The sequence below is a fragment of the Pipistrellus kuhlii genome, unplaced genomic scaffold (genome assembly GCF_014108245.1).
Source record: "Pipistrellus kuhlii isolate mPipKuh1 unplaced genomic scaffold, mPipKuh1.p scaffold_m20_p_2, whole genome shotgun sequence".
In the NCBI taxonomy this organism is placed as follows: Eukaryota; Metazoa; Chordata; class Mammalia; order Chiroptera; family Vespertilionidae; genus Pipistrellus; species Pipistrellus kuhlii.
In genome coordinates this window covers 104,027,752-104,045,678 of record NW_023425515.1, presented here as the reverse complement: position 1 = coordinate 104,045,678, position 17,927 = coordinate 104,027,752, and the positions used below count along the sequence as shown (strand labels likewise).

General features: G+C 47.7%; 1 protein-coding gene across 4 annotated transcripts in view; it reads right to left on the bottom strand.

The window, feature by feature from the left end:
• Nucleotides 1-17,596, bottom strand: part of RPIA (ribose 5-phosphate isomerase A) — a 30,476-nt gene extending 12,880 nt beyond the window's left edge. For 2 of the 4 annotated variants that reach the window (XM_036445710.2, XM_045584198.1), the window contains exons 1-4: nt 17,263-17,596; nt 12,975-13,035; nt 11,483-11,538; nt 2,759-2,818 (exon numbers count right to left, since the gene is read on the bottom strand). In XM_036445710.2, coding sequence (XP_036301603.1) covers nt 2,759-2,818; nt 11,483-11,538; nt 12,975-13,035; nt 17,263-17,544 — 459 coding nt within the window. In that variant the 5' untranslated portion in view covers nt 17,545-17,596. The remainder of the gene's footprint in view (nt 1-2,758; nt 2,819-11,482; nt 11,539-12,974; nt 13,036-17,262) is intronic. The other 2 variants (XM_036445709.2, XM_045584197.1) reach the window with 2 other exon arrangements.
• Nucleotides 17,597-17,927: the final 331 nt, after the last annotated feature.

The following is a 17,927-nucleotide window of genomic DNA, read 5'->3' as shown; positions in this document are numbered from 1 at the left end:
GACCCAGCTCTTACACACTCCCTTTTTTCATTGAAGGACTTCTCTGTGGACAAATTGGAATTATGGGGATCATGCAACCTCAATATGGGTGACATCACCCTAAGTATAGAAACATATATACCAGGTGTGAAATCATCTTGACCATAAGCACACTTTATCTGTGGTATTGAAATGTCATGAAGGAAGGGAGATCATAGAAAAAGAGGCTGAGAAATACTGACCCAAAAGTCTCCATACTAGTTTGGCAAACACGGCCATTTTGAGTGGACAAAGAAGACCCATAAAGAGTTATAAAGCTGACACACAGTTGCTGTGATCCAGAATTGGAAATTATCAGAGGTACCTTATGGTCCTGCAGGAGGCCCAGATACCAGGGCCTCCACTTGGGTCGCCAGGGGGCGTGGCCGGTCTGCAAACCACCACAGGTCCCTCACCCAGGCCACCCCACACTCCAAGGGAACCCCCACCCTGATCCAGGACACCCTTCAGGGCAAACCAGCTGGCCATGCACCAGGCCTCTATCCTATCTAATAAAAGAGTAATATGCAGATTGACCATCACTCCAACACACAAGATGGCTACCACAAGATGGCCAGCAGAGGAGGGCCTTTGGGAAGGACCAGGCCTGCAAGGAAGGGTAGTTGGGGGCAATCAAGCCTGTAGGGGAAGGCAGTTAGGGGTGACCAGGCCAGCAGAGGAGGGAAGTTGGGGGCGACCGAGCCTTCAGGAAAGGGCCGTTGGGGGTGGGGGTGGGGGGCGGGGAGGCACCCAGGCCTGCAAGGGAGAGCAATTGGAGGGGACCAGGCCTGCAGGGGAGGGCAGTTAGGAGTGACCAGGTCCGCAGGGGAGTAGTTAGACATCAATCAGGCTGGCAGGGGAGTGGTTAGAGGGTGATCAGGCTGGCAGGCAGAGGCAGTTAGGGGCAATCAGGAAGCCAGGCAAGCGAGCAGTTGGGAGCCAGCAGTCCTAGATTGTGAGAGGGATGTCTGACTACCGGGATCTGGCCTAAACAGGCAGTCAGACATCCCTCAAGGGGTCTCAGATTGGAGAGGGTGCAGGCTGGGCTGAGGGACAACCCCTGCTCCCTGTGCATGAATTTTGTGCGCCGGGCCTCTAGTATATTTTTATTTCCCATCACTCCTGGTACTCGGCATGGACAATGTGAGAGTTTGGGTTTTTTTAAATAGCAATAGGAAACCTCAGGGTGCAGTTTCAGTTCAAGCTATAGTTGAAAGGTGCTTGGTGCAGCTGCTGGGGCACAGGAGAAAGCCCCACAAAGTTTCAGGCGTACACCCTTGCTGCCATCTCTTACCAATGTGCCCTTTATTCTAAAGTAGGGGTGTCGAACTCAGAGAAGGGGCCAAAATCTAAAATCCAGCCTAAATCGCGGGCCGAATGGTTTACTGAACAGTCATAAACTGTCATTGTGATGGAAACGCAGCGGAGTGCAGTGATGACAGCGCGGTGCGGGCCACATTGCAAGGCCTGGCGGGACGGATTTGGCCCGCGGGCCTTGTGTTTGACACATGTGGTCTAAAGTCATGGCCTGTGTTGCTCCTCCCTGGCCCTGCCTAGTCCCTGGGCCGGGCTTTGCCTGGGCAACTGACTCCCCAGGACCTGGAAGGTGGCAGCCCTTCCTGTTGGGATGGCAGTCACGTATTCAGGCTAGCCTCCTCTTCTAACAGTATTCAACAGCTAATTCCACCTGTGCCGGCTCTGCCCACAGATTTCTCCAAATGAGCCCTTCTGTGGTTCTTACTAAGCCCTCTAAAGCCCATACGCATCATGACAACTAGACCACCACCAAGCTCCAACCACCAGTCTGGTTTTGGACTGTCATAATCTTGCCTGACTCAGCCAATGCAGCCTTGTCCTCTCTCCCTTCCCCCACTACATCAGTGCATTCCACCTCTCGATCCTAATCACCCAGCCAGCCAGGGAACTGTCCACATACACCCATGTGCCTTCCCAGAATGGCTCCTGCAGTGCCTATCGATCCCTCTCCAGAATGTTCTCTCTGGCTCTTGTCACTTAGCCTTCACAGCTCCACTCACCTTTACCTCTTCCCACAAAACCCTTCTAAGTAGCATCACTCTAAAGCTGGAGGCACCTGATTCATACTGAGGCTCCGCTACTTACAAAAAGCATGGCCTTGGGCAAGCAGCTTGCCCTCTCTGTGCCTTTTTCATAGCCTTGGAAAAGGTAGGTACATAATGGTACCCATAATGGTACCATCAAGACTACTGGAGTTTAAATAACTTAGCACGGTACAGCACTAAGCAAAGTATCTGGTATTCAGTAAGGGCTCAGTAACTGCTAACTATGAGCATGCTACTCACCTTCTCAACTTCAGCCTCCTGATTGACCAGGTGTGTAATCATCTTGACCATAAACACACTGTAACCCATTTCCATATGAGCGTGGCACCTCAGACGATCACTTCTCTTCTCCACATGATGGTAAGCCCTGTGGGCTCACTATCATACATCTGTCCAAGGACTGAAGGAAGAAGCCCTAGGTGCAATCAGGGCTCATTTAACCCTCTTCATGACACTCAAACTGAGCTCTTAGTTAAACCAAAGAGAAGGTACTGGAAACCAAACACTGCTCTGCTTGTTACCTTAGCCAGGATTAATACTCAAGGTCTCCAGAGAAAAGCTGATATGATGAACTGACCTCTCTCCTACCCGCAGCAGATACCCTGACCCATAGACAAGCGACAGCCACAAAAAGGAGCAGAAAGATAGATGTCTCTTACCTCTGGGTGTCGGTCCAGGTCACTGAGTGTTAAGCCATACTGTAGGATTAGCTGACGAGCCTGCAGAGAACAGGGAAAAGCACCCATAATCATTTACTTAGAGCACATGGCAAGGATTTGCAAAATTCTATTGGATTTCAGTGTCAAACACTGAGTCCTGACCAAGGCACCCTCCCAAATCAAATCCAAACCTGGCTAACCAGGAGACAGGAGATCTAGACCTATGAAATGCAAAACTAAGCTACTTCATCCTAGAGCTACAAGGCAGCAATCCAGCCCTGAGCTTCTATCCAGTGCCAACTCATAGCTTTCTCAGTGACCTATTTAAAACAATGCCTCTTAAAGCAATGGAGTATTTTTTAAAAACTTTCTAAAATAAGAACCAAATCTATTAAAATATTAGGAAAAATGTTTTAAATTCTTAATAGTGGTGTGGCTCAGTGCTTGATTCATCAACCTATGAACCAGGAGGTCAGGGTTCGATTCCCAGTCAGGACACATCACTAGGTTGCTGTCTCATTACCCAGTAGGGGGCACTCTTCCTTCATCTCTAAAATTAATAAAAATATGTTTACAAATAAATAAATACCCTGTTTCCCCGAAAATAAGACAGTGTCTTATATCAATTTTTGCTCCCAAAGGTGCGCTAGGTCTTATTTTCAGGGGATGTCTTATTTTTCCATGAAGAAGAATATGGTACACATTTATCGTTAAATGGAAATAAAGGAAATTTATTACCTGTATACGGTATGGTAGTATGGTAGTTGTCAACACAAACCAGACAAATTGAATCCTATAGTATCAAGAATTTACTCGTTTATTCAATGACAATCATGTCATCATCTTCTGGAACATCATCATAACAATCCAACTCCTGAATTTCCTGGTGAATTTCTTGTGACTCCATTTCTTTCAGAATCAGTGGACCAAATCTCTCATGTTTAGCAATAGCATTCTGAGACAGAGCCTAGAGAGGCCTTATTTTCGGGGGATGCCTTATATTTCACTCAGTAGGAAACCTGTAAGTAGGTCTTATTTTCGGGGAAACACAGTAAAATAAAAATGAAAAACAAAAATCGAACAATGTGGAAAAAAGACTGAAGATGACTAAAAATTGATATGGACTGATTTCCAGGCCATACTATTGAGTAAAAATAAGCAAAGAACATATCCTCGGAAGAGTGCATAAAGGAAGGACTTCTGAAAGTGGCTCGGCAAATTGAGAGGCCAGCCTGAAAGAGACAGGATGTTTGTGGGAAAAATCAGCACCACTGACTTTTTAGACATGCCTGTGGTTAGCCTTTAAGAGGCTGACAGAGAGTTGCCGCGATCACACGGCCCTGTGCGGGACTCACAGATGGAATAACTGCACGTGAACATCGACCACCCAAGTCTAGGAGGACTCACGTTCACATCATTTCTCACAACCTGCAAACAAACCAAAGGACGGAAAGTTCCTTTCAAAGGCATGCCTTGAAATATTTTCTGCTTAAAGTGAAAAGCACCTGAGATTAAGAATCAGGTCTAGGTTTTAATCTTAAATAAATCAACTATGTAACCCCTGGCAAACTTTCTCATCTATAAAAAGATGGGGATGCATGAAATGATCAACATAAATCCAAAATTTAAGAATAAAATACAAAGACCCTGGAATTTGCAATATGTGGATTTTATTTGGATCCTGGTTCAAACTATAAAAAAAAATATTGATAAAGATAAGACAACGAGGATCCGAGATGGCTGGTCAGGTAGACATCTAACCGCAGCAGCACACAACAATTTCAATGGAATACAACTAAAATATAGAGTGGACATTGCCCAGAGCTACAGGTAGTCGACTGACTGAAAATTCTACAACAAGAAGGAAAGAGAAAACCAGAAGGAAAATCAGAGGAGCTGAAAAAAAAGCCTAAGGCACGGAGACATGCTGCGGGCTCGCACGTACGCGCGCACCGAGAGGTCGCAGCCGGAGAGGAGGAGAGGGCTGGGTGCTGCCTGGCGTTCCCTAGCAGGAAGGAAATAAAACCCCCAGCCTGGGCTGAACCCCCAAACCGGCAGCGCTGACCCCCAGTTATGGGCCAGACCCTGGGGACCCACACTCCAGCAGGGGGAGACGGGGCTGTGAGGCGGAATCCCAGGGGAGCAGTGAAAAGCAGAGTCCCCGGAGTCGCGCGCACATTTTGCGCAGAGGACTGAATGTTGACTCTGATGCTGGATTACCCTAGCCGGAAGAAACTAAGCCTCCGGCGGCGCTGAGCCTCAGCTCTGAACCCCAGTTCTAGACCAATCCCTGGGGACCCAAGCTCAAGCAGAGGGAGACGGGGCTGTGAGGTGGAGTCCTGGGAGAGCGGCGAAAGGCCGAGCCCCAGGAGTTGCGCACATTGCTTGCAAGGGAAGGAATGTTGACTCTGATGCGGGATTGCCCTGGAGGGAAGGAAACAGGAGCCCCGGCCGTGTTGGGCCCCAGTTTCGACTGCTCTGAACCCCAGTCCTAGGCCAGACCCTGGGGACCCAGGCTCAGGCAGGGGGAGACAGGGCTGTGAGGTGGAATCCCAGGGGAGTGGCAAAAAGCGGAGCCCCCAGAGTCGCGCACACTGCGCGCAGAGGACAGTCTGTTGACTCTGATCCTAGACTCCCCTAGCAGGAAAAAGAAAGAAGGCTCCAGACTGGAGGAACGCGACGGGGAGCAGGAACCCCTGCCGGACGACGGGGCCCCCCCGGGGGGGGTGGGGGTTTGCCCCTGAGCCTTCGACTGCTGAGTGTGGGCAACGAAGCCAAGGCCGGGGGCTGCTTCCTGGGCAGCGCCAACCCCGGCAACAGGCTGAAGCAGTGCAGGAGCCCGCAGAGAACAAAGGGGTGCCACAGGCCAACCTGCTGAGCTCCCAGGACAAGGAGGAAGAAACCAAAGAAGTTCTCAATGTGAAGAAATCAAGTGAGAGAAAAAGATAGTAAAATTACTTAAGAAAGAATACAAAGAAGATCTTGAAAAATCAAAGACTAAGTCAGAACTCAACTCACCAGCCAACAATGCAACATAAATGCATTAAAAAAAAAAAAAAAAAAAAAAAAAAAAAAGACAGAAAGTTGGAACAGTGGCGGCCAGGCCTAGAGTGGCCAGGCACAAGGCAGTGGCAGCTGGGCCCGGAGCAGCAACGGCCAGGCCCCAGAGCAGCAGCAGCCAGAACCAGAGCATCAACAACCAGCACTGGAGCAGCCAGACCTGGGGCAGTGGCAGCCAGGCCTGAGGCAGAGGTGGCCAAGCCCAGGGTGGCCAGTCCAGGAACACCCAGACCTGGAGTGGCTGGGCCTGGAGAAGCCAGGCCCAGAGCAACCGGGTTGGGAGCAGCCAGGCCCAGAACAGCAGTAGCAAAGCCCGGAGCATCCAGGCCGGGAGTGGCCAGACTCGGAGAGGCCAGGCCCGGAGCAGCAGCTGCCAGGCTGGGAGCAGCCAGGCCCGGAGCAGCCGGGTCGGGTGCGGCCAGGCCCAAAGCAGCGGTTGCCAGGCTGGGAGCGGCCAGGCCCGGAGCAGCTGGGTCTGGTGCGGCCAGGCCCGGAGCAGCAGCTGCCAGGCTGGGAGCGGCCAGGCCCGGAGCAGCCGGGTCAGGTGCGTCCAGGCCAGGAGCAGCAGCTGCCAGGCTGGAAGCGGCGGCGGATGCAGCCAGGCCCGGAGCAACAGCAGCCAAGTCCAGAGCAACTAGGTCGGGAGCGGCAGTGACCAGACACGGAGCAGCTGGTTGTGGAACGAACCAGAGCAACAGAGGCCAGGCCCGGAGCAGTCAGGCCCGGAACAGCTCACTCCTCGCCTGCCCCTGCCCCACGGCTGCCTCTCAGACATGGCTGGAAACTTTTGCGGGAACTTGAGGGTCTGCTGAATCAAGATCTGGATGTGTTGAGTTAGTATAGCACTGGGGTGTTGATCTGTGACTGCCTTGGGTGGGGCCTGGATGAGGCTGATTGACCTATTTGGAAATGTCTTTTGTGTGAAGTGTATCATTGGGCATGTGGAGGTATTATTGATATGAGAAAATGCTAAGTAACTGATTTACTATCTGAAAAGGGATTTACTATGGGGGAAAGGGAGGGAGGAAGAGACTGAGCATAAACTGTGCACCTATGGATGAGGACAATGGGGGATGGGGAGGGGGGCGGAGGGTGGGGTGGGAGCCTGGTGGAGGGGGGAAGAAATGAGGAACCTTTGTAATAATATGAACAATAAAGATTGATTAAAAAAAAAAAAAAGATAAGACAAGAGGGGAATTTTGAAAGCTGGATTTACATTTGATGCTATTAAAGATTACTGTTACATTTTTAAAGTATTGTTGAGATGTTTATAAGCCTCCCTAATTTTCAGACAGACATAATGAAATATATACAATGAATTGACACTATGACTGAGATGTTTCGAAATAATCAAGGTGGAGGAGAATGGAGTACAGATGAAAATAAATTAGCCATGAACTGATAATTGTTCAAACTGGGTAATGGGTATATGGAAATTCATTATATTGTTCTTTAGCTTTTCTGAAGCTTGAAGTTTTCCATAATAAAAGGCAAAAATAAAATGCTGACTGAAAAAAAAAATGAAAGTTTAAAAAAAACAAGATAAATTTTTTAAAATATATACTTATTGATTTCAGAGAGGAAGAAAAAGGGGGAGAGAGAGATGGAAACATCAATGATGAGAGAAAATAATTGATCGGCTGCTGCCTGCACGTCTCTCACTGAGGAGAGAGCCCGAAACCCAGGCATGTACCCTTGCCTGGAATCCAAACCAAGACCCTTCAGTTTGCAGGCTGACACTCTATCCAACCAAACCAGATAGGGCAATTTTATCCGAACTAAAGAGAAATATATATTGACAGGAGAAAACAATAATAAAAATGACATTCCTTAATTATTTCCAAGTACCTAGATTTCTCCAAAGTAGTACTGGAGAAATCCTAGTTCCAGAACTCAAGACTATAAACACAAATTACAGCAGGGAGGGTAGGGAGATATGGGGGAGATAAGAAATCTTGTATGCATGCATATAAGCATAACCAATGGACGAAAAACTCTGGGGAGGAAGGGCATGTATGCGAGTGTGTGTGGGGGGGGGGCGGTAAGGTATGTACACATATAATACCTTAATAAAAAAAAAATAGAAAGAAGAAAAAAACTTAAAAAAAAAAAAAAAGACTATAAACATATTGGGAATACCTCGAAGGCAGCCTCCAAGATGACCCCCAATTACTCCCTCTTGGTATTCATGCCATTGGGTAATTCCTTCCCACAATGTCTCAGGGCTGGTCTGTGTGACCAATGCCACATGGCATGACACTGCTGAGGCAAGTTTATACAGAGTGCTATAATGGGGTAGGCAAAGGGGGCTTGGGGTGTGACATGCTGAAGCCTCCTCTTCTCCTTCGCTCCCTCCTTTCTTTCCTCTCTTATAACACACTCTATGTCCTTAAGACACTGAGACAGCCTGAGCACGGGCCTTCTACCCAACAGCCTATGAAGAACTGAGGCCTGCAAACCCCTATGTGACTGAGCCTGGAAGCAGATCCTGCAACCATGTTGAGTCTTGAGAGGACTGCAACCCTGACCAACAGCTCGGATGCAACCTTACGAGAGATCTGAAGCCAGAACCATCCAGATTCCACCCAACCAAATCATCTAGATAATAATAAATGTTGTTTGAAACTGCTAAGTTTGGGGGTATTTGTGCCATGGCAACAAGTACTTACTACAGTGTTAGAAAATTGACAAAAACTGCAAATAGTTCAGGTAATAGTTTATCATGCAAATAAAAATGTGATATACTATGATTTCCTATTAACTTTATATACTTTAGAAACAGTACCAAACTATATTCAAATACATTTCATGAAAAATGGATGCAAGAAAAATGTTCTATCACGATTCCTAGGGGAAGAGTCCCGTGTAAATATATCATTTTATTTAACTTTTCTTAAGTTCAAAGCTCTACTTGACTGTGGTACTATTTGATGAAGATGTCCTGTCTGTCCATCTAGGCTGCAGCAGAGTAGAAAGAACACATTTCAAACACCTGTTACCCTTCAGCAGTTGGCGCCACATTGAGCCAACAGCTGGGTGAATAACTGATCCTTGAGTTATTTAGTGTAAGCCCGGGGAGGTCACACAGTGATAAGTTAAGGACAGACCAAGGACCAGAATTTCTGTCTCCTGTTCCTGTCCTGTGTAGGAACTAAGAATGGGTTAGAAGAGAAGGGAAATGGAGAGAATAATAGAAGGAAAAAAGGAGGACAACCCTGCTTCTAAATGGATGAAATTATGTTACAAAATAAAATGCTACTAATAATGCTATAAACAGTAGCAACTTAAAAGGAGTCTTTGAGCTCTTGTCATTCCTCCTCTGCCTAAAATGCCCTGCCCCCTCCCAGACTCCAACACTCATGTTCAATTCAAAGACCAGCCTTTCTAGGAAGCCTTCCCCAACCCCCTGGCAAAGAGTAGGCTCTTTCCTGCTCCTAAAAGACACATCTCTACTTTTTTCTCTACTATATATTTGTGACAAATGACACACACAAATTCAACCAACAACACTTGCAGAGTGCCTAAGAGCCAGGCACAACACTAGGATTATGGAGATAGCAAATAACACCTTGCATACACAGGGAGTCCCATAACCCTGATAAAAATATATACACCCTCAATAATCACTATGTTCAACTAACTCTGCTCCCTCACCATCCCAGCACTAGTCACCCACCCACTCCCACACCGGTCCAGAATCCAGCACATCAGGGACAGGAAGTAAGTGCTATCGATGTTGTGTAGCTGGGAGGTCTGACACTAACACCCCTGCCCCACACCTACTCTATTTCCCCAGATAATAAGCAATACATGAGCATAGAATCTGTACTTTTTGTAAACAGTGTGCACCCCATTCACATATGGAAGACCCTTACTAGGACCTCAGATTCCCTGGGCTGGAAGCCTCTGAGCTTGCTCCCATCAGCAAATCCTCCAACCCTCCCTTCTCCCATCTCTGCTAGAGGCCCATGTAAGTACCCTACACACACAGAGAAGTCATGCTCACAAATGATCTGAGTGTTAGGAATGGAACTATGCTTCCCCAAGAAAGATACGTTGTCATTCTAGCCACCCATACCTCAGTGTAACTTATTTGGAGAGAGGGTTCTTATATTAGGGGCAAAAATAGAATATTGGGGACTGGTTATGGTTATGGGAAATACTAATCATACTGTTAACCATGACTGCCTATATCTGGTTAAAGAAAGGATATTTTAACAAGGCTATGGCTATGGAAGTTGTATGCCTCCAGGACCTTGGGAGTCAACCTTGGAATGGAGTCCATTCTCATTCAAGAACTGCCTAATATCATGGAAAGATTGACAACCTTGTTGCCCAAACAATAGAGTCCCATCCCAGCCTGCACAGCCTACTTCCCCACGGCCCCCCCGCCAATCCAAACTTCCCCAAAGATCACGTGGAGAAGTAATCCCTACTTCTCCACGTGATCTTTGTCCTCTCCTATATAAGCAGCTGGCTTATGGGGGGGGGGGGGGGGGAGGTGTTAGAGGGCAGAGTTTTGTGGATGACCTGCTGCTCTCCCTTATTGCCACCAGTACTGGAATAAACACTCATATATGATTCAACCCTGTCTCTGCTTAAATGGCTCAGTAGTGACAGGAAGCATGGACCCATTCATTGTCTGGTTATATAATCTGGCAACCACGAAGGAACCTATTCGAGATTCCTCTAGGGTGAGTACCGGGGACCTCACTTGCTGCCTGGTCTGGGAGTTCCTGGGGCTGAGGCCTGGACTCTTATTTGCAGCGCTACCAGGAATTTTCCTGTTCAGAGTCCCAGCCACAGACTCAGCAATCCCCATCTCTTCTGAGACTTAAGTTGAATCAAGGGTTTTTGTAGAAGGAATCAAGCATTTCATATGGCATGTGAAGCACTTGCTGCCTCTCATCTGGGCTTCCTTGTAAGGAGCATGCACTGTGTATTGCAGTATTGTGTACTGCATGGGAGACATTTCACTACCTCTTGTCTGGGAGAGCCTGATCAGCTCAGGTGGCAAGGGACCTCCAGCGTGGTCTCCAAGCCCTTAGTCTGATCCACTCTGGGACAAGAGACAATGCTCTGCTTCGGTCAGTTTTAAATGCAGGTATTTGTCTGCCTTTCCCCACGTTTTTGACAAAGTTAATGAACATTCCTCACACATCACAAGACGGGGACAGTAGAAAGTCCATGGCAGTAAGTACTAACCAAGGAGAGGTTTCTGCGGCTGGACAGACAAGGAGCATGCTGTGAAGTTCTTGTCTGTGCACACCTATAAATATTGTACATAGAGTATCTCTGTTGATTGTTGTTTTGTGTCTCTTTGTGTCTGGTTTACTTTGTTTAAAGATGGGGCACAGGAATTAACAAATTAGACACAGCTGAGGAGACAATTATCAACAAGGAAAGGTCGCCTGGAGAACGCTGTCTTATGTATATTCATGTGGTTCCTTTTGTGTCATGTTGTATTCTGTGCTCTTTGGTCAGCACCTCCACAAGGGTTGGCATGGCTTGGTAGAGAGCAAGCTACATAAGACACATGATTTCAGTAAATACACTCTCCTGCTCCCGGCCCTCTCACAGGGAACAGCCTGGTGCACACCCCACAGCCACACCGCCCTGTGCTCAGGGAGCCAGAAGGTCCAGCAGAATGGAAAGCAGGCCCACCTGGAAGGACGTGGGAACACAGACGAGGTTCAGGTTCTCCTGCTTCACTCGTTCAGCTGTGGAGAGAGAAACCATGCGGTGGGTCTTCACTCTCTCACTTCACTATTACTTGTCTTGGACACGTTTGCTCAAATCCAACAGAAAAGTAAAGTCTGCCTTTCATACCATGCCCCCCTTTCTGACAAAGTTGGTGAACATACCTCACATATCACAAGACAGGACAGTAGAAAGCCTAAGGCAGTAGTAAGTACTAACTATGGAAGAGCAACGCCAGTGTCTACTATTATGTGCTTGGCAATAGTCAAGGAACTGTGTGTGCCTGTGAACTCTTTTAATCCTGAAGGTCAGTTATAACCCAAAGGAAAAGGTACAATTATTACCTCCATTTTACAGAAGAGGAAACTGAGGCAGAGAGGTAGAATATCTGGGTAGTTACACAGCTAACAAGGGGCAGAACTGGAATATGACCCCTGGCAGTCTAGCTTCAGTTAAAATCTTCCCTATACTGCCTTTTACATTTAATACAAAAATATATAATCATTTGTTGCCCCAGAGGGTTGTTAGAGTGGGTTTATTCATGCATTTGGGGTTTCTACCTTTCAGAAAAACTTGATTTTTTAAAAAAGGTCTTAAAAAAAACACTGCCTTGTTAAAGCTTACTTTTTTTCATCACTGGGTTGCATCTTGTGAGGTTGAGATGTCACTATTACAAAACCCACAGCTAATTCTTGAACTTAAAATCCTCCACTCACTCAGTGTTAAGGCCCCTGTTCGGCCCATGAGGCGCTTCCAGAAGCCAACACACCAGCACCACGGCCACTCCTTAAAGACTGGGTGGTGCTGGACTTTGTCTCCTGAGCACTTTGCCCTGGAACTATTGTAGAAGAGGCCAGCACTCTAGCAAACCTCTCCTCTGGGCTTTGTTCTTACAAACAAAAGCAGGCAGTAAAGCCTGTGGAGCAGCCACAGGGGCTGGGAATTCCTGCGCCTTCCTAAGCACAGAGACACCCTAATCAGAAAAGCCAGCTCCTGCGGGAACCAGGCAGCAACTGCAGGGACCTCAAATTCACTTCAGGTCAAGCCTGCACTGACCTTGATTTGTTTGCCTGAGATTGTCTGAGGGTCAGAAAGCTTGCCTCAGCTCAGGGTCCCTGAAACCAAGCACACACGCACGCACACATGCGCGCGCACACACACACACACACACACACACACACACACACGTTAATAAGGATAAAATTCTTTTGAGATCTCACTCTAAGTGTGTTCCTCCCCTCCAGCTGGGTAAGCTGGGGCAACCCCCAGAGATGGCTGAAGAGACCCAAGAATCTCTCTCAGGGAAAAGCAGGAACACATAAGCTGACAGACAAGCAGCTCCAATGCTGGAGCCATACCCAGCAAGTGTTTTCTATGCCCCAATCCTGCTCCCTGCTTCTACCAGCCATAGGGTCCATTACTGACAAAACATACAGGAAACAGCCCAAGGACATACCTATTCGCTGCACAGCATGGACAATTGTAGAACCACTTCCAATTCCCAGCACTTGGTTATTCTGACAAAAAAAAAGGAGGGAAAAAACAAAACTTATTAATACCATCTTTTATTCCCTCTCCAGCCTGCTTGCTTCCTAGAACAATAAATTATGAACAGTAATTCACCAACGAGATTACAGGCAAGCACTGTGCTCATTTTACAGGAACATCAACCCGGTCTTTATTACAGTGCCCGGGGGCAGTTCATCATCCAAGCCCTTCTCCTTTCATCTGACACTGACATCACCATCTCCTACTGATGAAAGACACGCTGGGCAAGTTTACAAATGTCAAGAGTTGATTTGAGCAAAATCTGGTTCAAATTGGGCAGCATCCAATCTAGCAGACAGAGAGGAGGCTCCAGGACTGTCCAAAATGAAAGACTTTCACACACTTCCCTCTAAAAAGACTTTCACAGACTTCCCTCTAAGGGATGGTAGTGTCTGTCGGCTGTCTGACTGGATTACGATTCCATTTCTGGGAGAGCCAAAACTGTCATTAAGTCTTAGTTTGGTGACGTGGGGCTTAGCATATGTGACTCCATTTTGGGCCTGTTAACCTTCCCTATATCCGGTCAGACAAAAGGCTTGGCTCACTTTCCACATATATAATAATAACTGAAGTTGTCCTAATAGTGGCCAGCAGATGAGCACTGAAATAACCCTGACCAACCCCTGGGCCAAGTGATCAGAAAGGAAAAGCTCTGGGCATTAATAAGTCAAGGTTTCTGGCTTCAGTGCCTTTTCAGATGAGCTTAAGATCTAGAAGGCAGGGGATTGACCACAGATACCTCACTTTGGTAGCATCACAGGGAACCAAAGGGGCATATCCAGCCCACAATCTAGAGATCCCCCAGAGTTGGCAGAAGAGGAAAGAGTCTGAAGTAACCTCAAAACAGCAAATTGTATCAGTTTCTGTCCAGGTGATGCAAGCCTGCCTCAGAGAATCTGCAAAGATGGCAGGCTTAATTAGGAACATGAGAAAAAGTCTTCATCTGCAATAGGAAGGTCTTGTAAAGATATAGAATACTTCCTGAGTGCAAAGGACAAAAAACAGCCATCACACTTCTGAGCCTTCCTCCTTAACAAAGGGGAAGGTGCCTAGGAGCAGGGGCAGAGCTGGGGCCCAGCAGAGGACAGTTAAACCACAAACAGCACTAGGTCAGGGCACAAACACTCAGGAACTAATATGGTACTCAATTCCTCAGCAATTTTCTGGGAGCAATCTGCCAGTCTAAGGCAAAATGGCTCAATTGTATTTCAGGTCCACACCCAGAAAAGCAGCAAAACCAAACAAGAGACGCTACAGCTGACTTTGGGATCAGCAGCATTGAATGATGACCCCCTACCCTGGCACCAACCAATCAATCAGTGGAGACCCCTCCTTGTGGTTCTTGGTTTCTCCACAAGAAATGGAGAGAATACCCCACAGACATATCCAGACAGATTTTATCAAGCTTATGCTGGAGCTCAAAGGAGGCAGCACAGAGGAAAGGAAGGTCCTCTGAACAGGCTCAGGGGCTGGCTTTGCTTGGTTATTTTTATAAGCTGGGGACAAACTGGGGATCTTTTTGAAAAAGGCCAGCTTGCAGAATTTTCCATTCCAAGCTTGGGTGACGTCCCAACAAGGGTAGCTATAATCCCATAAACTGGCAGATCTGAGCTCAGGGTGGCTATCTCCAAGTTCTCCATCCATCCAGATGTGGAGATGGTTACCACATGGAACACCAATAGAACACCAGTGGACTATGAATTGGATCTACACTCCCAGATTCAACCCACCAACAATTCCACAACCTCCATATTTATGTCCACACTTCACAAGATTCACTGAACATTAACTAGGAAGGTCCCACTATACCAACACTGCATGAAGATAAAAAATGTAACTTTTTTGGGACTGGGAGACACAAACACAGAGATGACCAGAACATAAGACACCTAAGAGATATAAAGTGCTACAAAATCAAAGACAATATGCACTCCCCCCTTATGAGGCGAAGGAAAAACTGAAAGGAAGAAATGGCATTTGCAGCAAATCCTGAAGGACTTACATAATTTTAACATAAAGGCAGAGTGCTGGAAGCCATCCCTTGCCTATACTGTCATGAGAATACACCAAGGAACACGGAAGGCAGAAAGACCTTGGGCAGATTCTAAGCACCTTGTTCCCTAAGCATGGAGAATGTTGAGAAAGTGGTAGCTCAAGGCAATTCCCTAACCTGATAATCCTTTTGTCTATGGATCCTTCCCACCATGCTGAGTACTGAAGCTTACAATAGATTCTCCAGTGTGTTACAGGTCAGGAAGAAGCCCCGCAAGGACCACTCTGATAAGAGCAGAAGAGAGCTTCAGAGGATAATGCTGGGAAGCTGATAGAGGGGAGAAGATAAAGGCAACCACTATCATCTGGCTCTGGGGAAAGTTTAAATGGGGCTGGTAGATCAAGGGAAAAGGTCAACTCTAAGAACAACCCAAAAGTGGAACCAATAGGACTTAGTATATAATCTACCCTGATAATCTTACACAGTGAATAAAGGAATCCAAGTCACAAAATAGAGGACAAGATGGCCTTAGATGGAGTAAAAGATACCCACTGGAGAGAGCAATCAAGTACATGACAATTAAGTACATGGATATGCTCAGTAAATGTTATTTGAATTAGTTATCCCACTTGCAAGGGACCCAAGACCAGACTCTTCTCCTTCCCGCTCTAACCCACTTCTGATAACCATACCAACTGACACTGCTGGACACTCAATAAATACCTGGTAAACAAAGGAAAGAATAAATCACCATTAAACAGCAGAAAATACAGAATTCAAGTAGTGTTGGAATCTCAGGAAAGAATGCTGGTAGGAAAGTGGGTGCCACTGGCATTGGGTGAGGTGCCCCCCAAAGGCAGTGGAGATCTCCACAGAATTACCTGGCAACTTTTGGAATAATACAGCTGGAATCCAGTGTTTGGGGGCTTTAGCCTGAGGTGAGGGCTTACAAATTTTATTTAAGCAAATACATAATTATAAAACAAAGGTCAGGAAGACATGCACCACCAAATATTAATGCAAACAGGTTAACAGGAAAATTAAGGTACGGTGCTTTTCTAAGTGTATTGATTTCTTTTTACAATATTTACCTGTCCATTAGCTATTCACTTTATCCAGGCATTTTCAAATCTCAGCTTATTGTCCCAATTTTGCAGCTGAGGCACTGAATCCCAAAAGTAGAGCCAAAATACACATTTTACATTAACTCTGTGAATTACCATAGAAAAAACCCTATTGCTAACCAGACTTGTAACAAGTGACTCCAGGGCAGGGCAGCGAGGACCTGGTGGAAGGGTACTACCTCACAGGACTCACTAGGTTTGGGATGATCCTTGGCCATTCCTTCTACAGAACATGCTGAGCCAGCTTACTGCACTTAGACAGGCTGTGTGGGGATCAAACATCAACTATGTGTAAAATAACTTTGTAAGTTAATGTATTCTCAAGCACTAGTATTAGAAGATAATACATTTTTTAAGTAGAAAAGACAAAAAGCCAATAAAGTCTAAGAAACTCCACCTAAGGAAAAAGATACTCCACCTGGCTACCCAAATATTTTAATTAAGATAATTAACTTGGTAAGCAACAACAAATTCACTCGGGTTAAAAGACTCCACTAACAGCAAGAATCACACCCACTTAACAAACAAGTGGGGCCAGGACCTCACCACTAACAGTTTAACATCTCGGAACAGCATCCTCCAGGCTTGCAGTGTCCACCCCGCCCCGTCGAAGGGGCGTTCAGCGCCCAGGTCTTCCCCTCACACTCTGTCCCTCCAACCCCCTGGCGAGTACTCTCGGGAGCGGACGCGCCAAGCTAAAGCCTACTTGGAGTCAAGTGCCAAGGCAATTTTCAAGCCAGTTCTCCACCGGCTTTCCAGGAATGTGAAAAGACCTGTCCGCAGCCCGGAACTCATCAGTTTCCCTTTGTTGGTAAGGAAATCAGAGGGCAAGTCTCTTCCAGCCCCACTCAACATGACACCACCCGGGCTCCGCTTTGCAAACCTGTTGTCGGGCCACACAAAGGGTCTTTGGGAAGCTCGTCCCCCGCAGACCCCACATCAAAACGGCCGTTAAGGAGCAGGTTAGTAACCCGGGCAAAGCGCGCCCTCTCCCTGCTCAGGCAGCCCACGCCCTTCCAGGAACAAGGGCGTCCCAGCGGAGCCCACCAGGAGCCCAGCCCGCAGCCGGGGCTGCTCACCCTCACGTGATTCTCCACTGCCGCGTGGCCCGCAAGCTTCTTGGCCTCCTCGGCCTTGGACATCGTGGAGGGGGCTGGGAAGGCACTGCTGGCTTCCTTGACGTTGGGGCTTGTCTGGCCCGCGCCGCCGGTACCGGAATGAGCGCACACCGGCGGCTGCACAAGGGAGCCTGGGGCACCCCACCTGTTCCCGCCTCCTCCAGAGGCCGCGCCCCCGGCCCGTCCGGGCAGCGGGGCCAGGACCCGCCCGTAGAGGGTGCTGAAGGGCCCAGGACGCTGCATCCCGAAGCCTAGCTCCAGCCACAGCCACGGTCCCGCCCCAGGTTCTTCCGGAAATCTAGTCGTCACGCGCACGTACGGGCCCGCGCGGAGCTTCCTGGGAAATGTAGTTCTGTGGCTTTCGAAGTCCTGAGCCGCGCCTCAGCCTGGACTACCAGTCCCACAATGCTCCTCCAAGGGCACGCAAATCCCGGCTACCAGTTTGGCCAGTGTGGCGGGAATAACCGCGGTTACGCGAGTCTTAGGGGTTTTTCTGTCCTCTTGTGTTTCTGAGGAGGGGGTGTTCCAACTGACCTGTTGTTTTTCCCAGCAGTGACAGTGTGGCTGTGGACGAGACCTTAGGGCAGGGAGTCGCTCTTATGGAGACGTCCGCTTGGAAGTGACTT